Source organism: Cherax quadricarinatus, chromosome 41 (genome assembly GCF_038502225.1).
Source record: "Cherax quadricarinatus isolate ZL_2023a chromosome 41, ASM3850222v1, whole genome shotgun sequence".
NCBI classification, from domain to species: domain Eukaryota; kingdom Metazoa; phylum Arthropoda; class Malacostraca; order Decapoda; family Parastacidae; genus Cherax; species Cherax quadricarinatus.
The window spans coordinates 2,009,655-2,018,759 of NC_091332.1; the positions used below are offsets into that span (position 1 = coordinate 2,009,655).

Consider the following 9,105-nt stretch of genomic DNA (forward strand, 5'->3'; position numbering starts at 1 on the left):
AACCATCTGTAAATATCTATTATTTAAACATCTAAAAATATTTGCACATAATCTATAAACATCTATTAACGATCTAAAAACTATACTCAATTATCAGAAATCTATAAATATTTTTACACAGCAGAGTTAGACAGCCGTAATAAATGAAGTTGTTCCATCAGTTAAAAAGCCATAATAAATTAAGTTGTTCCATCAGTTATCCATAATAAATAAAATTGTCCCACCAGGAGACTACTACGTGGGCCAGAATATCTTCTACGAGTGGAGTAGCAGCAACCCCGGCTCTGTCTGGGACACAGCCGTCAGGCTCTGGTACGAGGAGGTCAAGTATGTCCCTAACTACCTTACTACAAACTTCAGGTAAGTCACAGCACCTTTGATCATACTTCTGTCTTCATCTCCCCTCAAGGAAGGTTCCTTGATGTTGGTGAGGGGCTCTTGATTATAATAATAATCTGTCTTCATCTCCCGTATCTTAAATCTATTTTTGTTAAGGTATATTTTATGTTTGGAGAAAGCGTAGTAATAAACAGATAAATTTATAACTAACTTGCCCTGGAGATTAGCTCATTCTGTGAGTATAAAGTCATATGATTGTGTGTTCATTTAACTATTCAAACGTAGATCTACGTTCACGTGCGTAACACTCCGAACGTAGATCTACGTTCACGTGCGTAGCACTCCGAACGTAGATCTACGTTCACGTGCGTAGCACTCCGAACGTAGATCTACGTTCACGTGCGTAGCACTCCGAACGTAGATCTACGTTCACGTGCGTAGCACTCCGAACGTAGATCTACGTTCACGTGCGTAGCACTCCGAACGTAGATCTACGTTCACGTGCGTAGCACTCCGAACGTAGATCTACGTTCACGTGCGTAGCACTCCGAACGTAGATCTACGTTCACGTGCGTAGCACTCCGAACGTAGATCTACGTTCACGTGCGTAGCACTCCGAACGTAGATCTACGTTCACGTGCGTAGCACTCCGAACGTAGATCTACGTTCACGTGCGTAGCACTCCGAACGTAGATCTACGTTCACGTGCGTAGCACTCCGAACGTAGATCTACGTTCACGTGCGTAGCCCTCCGAACGTGGATCTGCGTTCACGTGCGTAGCACTCCGAACGTAGATCTACGTTCACGTGCGTAGCACTCCGAACGTAGATCTACGTTCACGTGCGTAGCACTCCGAACGTAGATCTACGTTCACGTGCGTAGCACTCCGAACGTAGATCTACGTTCACGTGCGTAGCACTCCGAACGTAGATCTACGGTCACGTGCGTAGCACTCCGAACGTAGATCTACCTTCACCTGCGTAGCACTCCGAACGTAGATCTACGTTCACGTGCGTAGCACTCCGAACGTAGATCTACGTTCACGTGCGTAGCACTCCGAACGTAGCACGTTCACGAACGTAGATCTACGTTCACGTGCGTAGCACTCTGAACGTAGATCTACGTTCACGTGCGTAGCACTCCGAACGTAGATCTACGTTCACGTGCGTAGCACTCTGAACGTAGATCTACGTTCACGTGCGTAGCACTCTGAACGTAGATTTACGTTCACGTGCATAGCACTCCGAACGTAGATCTACGTTCACGTGTGTAGCACTCCGAACGTAGATCTACGTTTCTTTTTACATGCTTTCAAATGGAGAAAATTAAGGTTGGAGTACTACACGCGTGAACATAGATATACCTTTACACAGTTTAAGGGTTTTTCAACATATTACGGTTGATAATAAAAAAAATGAGGATATAGTTATTGAGTCTCATTCTCGAGCACCAGAAACAAAAATCTTCCTCAAACAATATAAGAACAATTCGTTCTTTGCTAATATTTTGACTTTTTAGCAAAATTTCAGAATATTAACTACCCCAGCCCTTAAATCTTGCATCAGAGTAATGGTCAGAACACTTGTGAGAATATCAATAATATAATGATAATAATTTAGTCATAAATATATGTTAGAAAACTGTTCAGAGAGGACGACAAAGATGCACCGCTAATATTATGACACTCAGGATAGTTTAGGCAAGTTTGCCTTCAAACAACAGAAGTGTTTCCTAATGCTGGTCTTGTGATGACCCCGCAGCTGGAACTTTGGGTCATCTGACCGAGGCCTTCCACTGGCTTACCGATCCATCTCTTTAAAAATTATGGTTATGCTTATAACCATTAGATTATTTAAAGTATGACGCTAGTGGGCGAAACGTCTTCGAAATAAAGATACCCAGGTATTCATGCAAGTCTAACACAGCAACATCATATTTGTAGCAGGCCAGTGATTACTACGAGGAACTCAGTCAAGAAGTTTGTCTGGCCCAAAGTTAAAAAACAAGATAAAGTTATGAATTAATTGCAGTCTGGGCAGATAACAAGTATATGGGTAGTAACAGTGGGTCAGTATTATTTTTATACACTGGAGAAAAGCTAATCGAGTGAGATATATCCAATTACTTCGATCAAAAGCCTTCGCCGTCATCAGGGTGCCCCTGGAGAGAGCCGGCCAGTAAGACTGCTGTTGTCTGTATCTATTTGTAAGAGTTTGCAGAGGTGTGAGCTGTACCTCTTGGTCCCTGCTCTTAGCTCTCGGCTGACACCAGTCAAAACTATTTTTGAAGTGAATGTTGTGAATGTTCCCCTCATAAAAATTCTTGTGAAATGTGTGTACGCACGCCAGTCAGTATCAATTGTACACCATTCAATATCAGGTGTGAAATACAACAGAGTTAAGTAAACCAGTTTTGAATTATAATTGTTCTTGTCACAGGTCGATGGATCACGCAGTTATCGGACACTACACACAGTTGGTATGGGCTAACACTAGGGAGATAGGCTGTGGTGCAGCCTACCATGACTGCACAAAGGAATTTAAAGGTCGCTTGTGGAAGCTTAAATGCAAGATCTACGTGTGTAACTACGGCCCCACGTTAGTACTATTGTGTTTTAAAGATTCTTTGGTGGTTTCTTCAGCTTACCCTAAGTGCTTCGAAGTTTGTAATTTTGCATATATACACGAGCCATTGACTGTAGTTAACTATATAGTCACTATTTGTTTATTTCAGTGGTAACTACCTCAAAAAGCCTATGTATAGCATTGGACCAGCCGCCTCCGCCTGCCCAAACAACTCTCGCCCATCACTGGAGTTCCCTGGACTCTGTACTTCCCACTGACAAGTTTTTCGGCCTATGTAACTTCCTCGGTTGTCTACGTATTCCACTAGCAAATGTCTCACTCTAGTGTCCACCAGCTTCTGAACCACTGCTGAGTCCACCACTCAAAAGTGTCTATCGCTATAAATGTTAACATCAAAGCTGGGTTTTAAAAGTCGTATTTGTACAGTCATTAATGTGCCTTTGCGATACAGAGACTAAAAAGGCACAATACCGTGAGTGGAACAATACACAAAACGCACATAGGAGAATGAGACTTGTGACGATGTTTCGGTCTCACTTGCACCATTAATTAGTCACGAACTAGTTAATGGTCCAAGTGACTAATTAATGGACCAATTCGGACCGAAACGACGACACAAGTTTCATTCTTCTTTGTGCTGGTTCTATGTATTTCGCGATACAAGTTCGTCAGAGAACAGTGTTGGTGCTGTACCTGTGAGGCGACCACTTCGAGTGGTCACGCTAGTTAACAATTAAGAAAAAAATCAATACTTTTAATTGGAATAGACCGAATACAATCGTGATGTTGGAGACACAATAACATTACTAATGTGGCAAAGAAATTTTTGAAATTGAAGTGTATTGTGTTTAATGTTGGAATGAAGTGCATTTTATTTTACAAGAAGGTTGTAGCTATGGTGCTCACTCCTCCGCGAGGCTCCAGCTCTTGTCCTCCAATGGCAATATTCAGAAATTTCTTAATGGCCATTAAGACTAATTGACGAGACAAAAGGGAACAATTACTGGTGGAATATTAGCTGCGAGTGAAATTCACTACATGTGTAAAGAGTGAAAAATCTAGTGGCAATATTTTAGACTAGTGGAGAGTCAGCCAGACGTATTTCCTGGATGAACTACTTGTTAAAGGAAATATTTTAACCTTGTAGTGATGAACAGTTCCTAGTTTTGGATCGTTAATTCAGCTAGGACACTGTTTTTATTTGTGCTATCTGTACCTGTTCAGTCACAGGAAACTGAGTAATTTCTTTTGACCGTTCAGGATTCCGATTCACTGAATGCATTCAACAATTTCTCTCGGAGTCTATAAGTGTCCCCGTCTTTATCTTCTCTTCTAGAAAAAAATATATGGGAGAAATGCACACACTCCCATGACGACCAAGTGCTTTAGTGAAGCCGATTTTCAGATGTAAACTGAGACTTAGTGAACACAAGGCACCTGATACCATGTTGCGTATTTTTCTTGACAGATGTGATAATTATCTTGTGTAACTCATGGAGCTTTTACACTGGTGTGAATATAGCGTTTCTTGACAAACTGTATCCAAGTTGCATAGACAGCAGTGAACAAAAGAAACACGTTACCAAAAAAAAGAAAATTAAGTGGGACAACGTTTCGCTCTGTATAGAGATTTACAAAGCTCTATACAAAATCATGACTCGACAGCTCTTCACAGAGCGAAATATTGTGCCAGTGAGAGAATTCTGTATAGTCTCTACACTTCTGGCAAAATTTCACTGTTTACACGAGTGGAATGGAACTGGGTAATGGAGTGTTAGAGTGACGATGGTTATGATAATCATGGTGGTGTGTATGGTGTTGCTGCAACCTCATTATGTTCGCTATGGAAATGATTTTATTACTCGCACTTACCCACTAAGTCTTAGCCTGTTTATGTATAGGTAGAACCCAAATTCAACGGTACAGGATTATTTTTAGATCACATTAAAGACCGTCATCTGGTTATGTGGAGAGTAATCAGACGGAAAATATCCATGTAGGTTATTGGTGTATGTTACCCATACAGTGTATGGTTCACTCAGCGTGTATATGTATATATGCGTGTGTTTGTACGTGTTCGTGTACACAGATGTGTGTATATACAGTACATATTTTATAAAGAATTAAACACATCAATGTACTTCTATTTATGCTAGAAATGTGTAACTTCTTCGGCAGAATAAGAATGTCTCTAACTTATATTCTTTAGCATCTAGAGCTTAAGGACGACTGTGCTGGTGCAGTTCATGCTTCTATTATATGTATTAGAACACGTCAGATTTATCATATTAAGATCTTTATATTCCAACACTGCGCAGCTGCTTTTCAAATAAGAGTATTTTCCTTGAAGAGGTGCTAAAACAAATTAAAATTCTTTTAAGTGGTGTTGGAGATATGGATTGATCCCTTAAGGTGGTGTTTTAAGGGACCTGATCCCCTATAGGCAGGGGTGGGTAAATATTTTGACCAGTAAAGCCTGCTTAAACAAGCTTTCGTGGGCCACACACCCTTGTCAGTATAAAACTATAAATGTTTATTAAGGCAGACCACACCGTTTACATAGAGTTTACATGGAGCTCCGGGGGTCAACGCCCCCGCGGCCCAGTCTGTGACCGTAGTCAAAGTTAAAGCATTACAAGCTCACAGAGGTCACCCGAAGCACATAACTCAGCATTTGGAGAATTAAGAAAAATAATCCTCACTTTATGGTCAAAGTGAAGTCACTGCTGGTACACAATATGGAAATATAACCCACATAACTAGGTAACAACGTATGATAAGCTCACAGATGTGATACCTACATTCGCCTGGTGGTAGACGGTAGGTGATGTGGCCCATACCTTACTCCTGAGTCAGAAGGAAACCAAATGAAAGGAGAGAAGAGAAAAATGGAGAATTCTTGGGAAATGAGGTGGGAATCTGTAGGTATGAACACTAGAGTACAGGTGGCGCTGACATGCACTCACCCTGAGGTTACCAGAGATGAAACCAAAGGAAAGTAGCCGTCCTGAAATCAGCCTTAAGTGGTTTATATTGTGTGGCGTGTTGTCAAGCCGCTGCTTTGGCTACCCAACACACATGAATATAACATAAACAAATCGAAATGCATTCTTTCTTATATTGGAGATTAAAAAATTTCATAATTTGCTAGACAGCGGTGGGCCAGATAGATTTCCTTGGCCCTGGGGCCGTATATTGCCCATCCCTGCTTTAAGGGTTGTTGTAACAACGGGACTCATCTCTCAATTGCCAGAAGTTGTCCACCCTCATATTTTTCTTCTGGTTCTGCTGAGTTCTTGAGAAGCTGCACACTCTAAAGAGACAAATTTACTAGAACCCTAATGGAAATAAGTCACTTTGTCCGATTTTTTAGAGGATTATCCTAGGTAATTTACACTATGTATGATAATTGTACTTATGTGTACCTGTGCCTAAATAAACTTACTAAAGTGGCCCTAGAAAACATCCTTCAAACAATATTCTCGTTGTTCAAGTCAGTAGAATATAACCGGAGAAAGATTATGTGTGTAGGGGCGAGGAGAGGTCGAATACTGTGTTGATCGTTCAATTTGATGGTTGATCTCGACGATAGGTTAGATTTCAGCAACTGTATTGCTAGTGAACTGATTATTTGTAGCAGTCTGCTGAGTAAATAATTTGAAGGTGTTCAGTCCCTTAACTTCAGTTATAAATAAATAATTTTGAAGGTGTTCAGTCCCTTAGCTTTAGTTATAAATAAATAATTATTAATAAAACATTGTACAAAAACATTTCATTCCTTTAGCTATGATTAATGAAGTATTGTACAGAAGTTGTTTATAAATATATAGAAAATTAACATGTAATAGGTGTAGCAAGAATCTTCTGCAGTGATTCTTTTAATTCTTTCCCGACGAGGGATTAGGTTAGGTTAGATACGTCAGGAAACAAGACAAGTGTTTTCTGACGAGAGTCTTGTTCACATGACTCGCCACTGGAGCTTTTGGTCATCTGACCGAGGCCTTCCACTGGCTTACCCGTCCACCTCTTTAAAAATTAGTTATAATAGCTTCCCCTGACGGGTGTCTACTATACCAAGAAGGTGAGTTACGGGAAAGTGATGACTGAAAGGATGAACTTTAAGACAGTGTTCTTCCCACTAGACTGAGAAAGTTACTAGAACTCGACTTTTTTTTTTTTTAGTGGGGATATTCAGTGAAATAAAATGATTTATACATGTGTTTCCTTCAGCAAGGTCAGATGAGTGTGAACTCGTGTATACCACAAGGTCAGATTAGTGGCTCAGTTGGCAGCACACTCGACTCTCATGCTGACTGTCCGTGGTTCGATTCCCGGCATGTGTAGACAGTAGGTCTACCCACCTGTTTCACATGCCACTAAAGGGAGTTACTGACCTAGGCCTGGTTTCTAAACTTCCCACTAGATGTCAGGCACCGAGGTGGACCCACACTGCCTGGCATCTACCTCACTCTGCCTGCACCGGACCTACAGACAAGACCTCTTAGACCCTTAGAGTTCGTCTCCTGGCGTCCCCATACACGTCCTGCCTATGTACCCATTAGAAAAATAAATCCACGCTGGTCTGCGACCTTTTAGTAATCTTCTGTATTGCCTATTCTACCAGAAGATATGACATATAGTGGTTTTACACATGGAAACACTGGGCAGGTTTCATTACACCTGGTGCCCCTGTTCACCTAGCAGGATGTAGGTACCTGGGTGTTAGTCGACTGTTGTGGGTGGCATACCAGGGGGTGGCAGTTCTTAGGGCCAGGCTTCGGCGTAACCTGTGGTAGGAGAACAGCTTGTAACCTGTAAAATTTATTTTTGTTAAAAAGTATTTCCTCCAGAGGTGTCAGTCGATAAGGTACCAGTCGAGTGTGTGGTGTATTAATCACTGCCAGAACCACCAGCATCACCACTCAGATCCCTTCACCTACCCGTTGGATAGTTCCAAACAGCTTACTGTTGACAACAGTGAAACAGATGATGAAGTTACTATAACAGAACAAATTTACTATCTCAGTGAAAGCTTGTGCTCGTACTGACGAGGGTGACAACACGTCCCTCTCTACGTCTTAATATTTCCAGTCCCTACGTGCTAATAAACAGCGAATATTTAATGATGATCTTGCTTGGCAACGTATTACGTTGACAAAATGCCTTTCCAAGGAGTATGTTTTGGCTATGCTAAAGGAAACTAGTAACTACAGAGAAAATGGAATTAAATCCATTTACCTCAAAAAAAAAAAAAAGTTCCCTCTTAAATTATAGTAAATAAAAACAACACGTCCTCTTTGGAGGACGGGTTGGTGACTGAGTGAAGATGACCTGCGACTCGTGCTGGAGTTTTTACATGCACGAATGTAGATGAATGGTTCAGAGAACCGACAAGTTGATAAATTAAACGCATATGCAACACTTGGATATCTTTGGATATCTCATTATAGATACCCAAGTGTTGCACATGTTTCTAATTTATCACACGCAGGAATACACGCATATCTGTTCTGAATCCTGGAGTTCCAGAGTCATCTTGCTTAATTCTAAGTATTGTAAATATATTAATAAACTATTTTGTACTGCCCCTCTAGCATGGAGGTTAATGGTTGGTGGCCCTATTCTTAAGACACTCTGGAAAAACATCATTGATGTGAATCCAGCAGCACTTAAAGTTATAGATTAAGTAGTGTCTGAATATGAGAGTTGGTAAGTTGAGGCCACCGGTTACTAGTCAATACATGTCTTAGATTTTAATAATAAAGGTCTGGATAATGATACATCTACTCTTATTATCCTCGTACTCCTGACTTCATCCTCGTATTGTTGATGCATACACACAATATCAGTCTCATGTCCGAGGAATAAGGTTTACTGATTTAACACTGAATCGCCAAGCAATATGGTAATTGTATCTACTCACCGACCCAGTTCTGCGACCGCTTCTTACATCTGGGTAGAAGTAGCCACTGGGTAGACGTTTCGCCCTCCAATGGCTTTATCAGTACAGTACACGGACATAATTTGAAGACTGTATATATATATATATATATATATATATATATATATATATATATATATATATATATATATATATATATATATATATATTTTTTTTTATATATTTTTTTTATTATTATCACACTGGCCGATTCCCACCAAGGCAGGGTGGCCCGAAAA

At 40.6% G+C, this 9,105-nt stretch overlaps 1 protein-coding gene across 3 annotated transcripts in view; it reads left to right on the top strand.

Annotated features, from left to right (window-relative positions):
• LOC128695849 (uncharacterized) overlaps positions 1–8,705 on the top strand; it is a 166,935-nt gene extending 158,230 nt beyond the window's left edge. For all 3 annotated transcript variants that reach the window (XM_053786740.2, XM_053786738.2, XM_053786739.2), the window contains exons 12-14: positions 228–360; positions 2,779–2,937; positions 3,074–8,705. In XM_053786740.2, coding sequence (XP_053642715.2) covers positions 228–360; positions 2,779–2,937; positions 3,074–3,182 — 401 coding nt within the window. In that variant the 3' untranslated portion in view covers positions 3,183–8,705. The remainder of the gene's footprint in view (positions 1–227; positions 361–2,778; positions 2,938–3,073) is intronic.
• Positions 8,706–9,105: the final 400 nt, after the last annotated feature.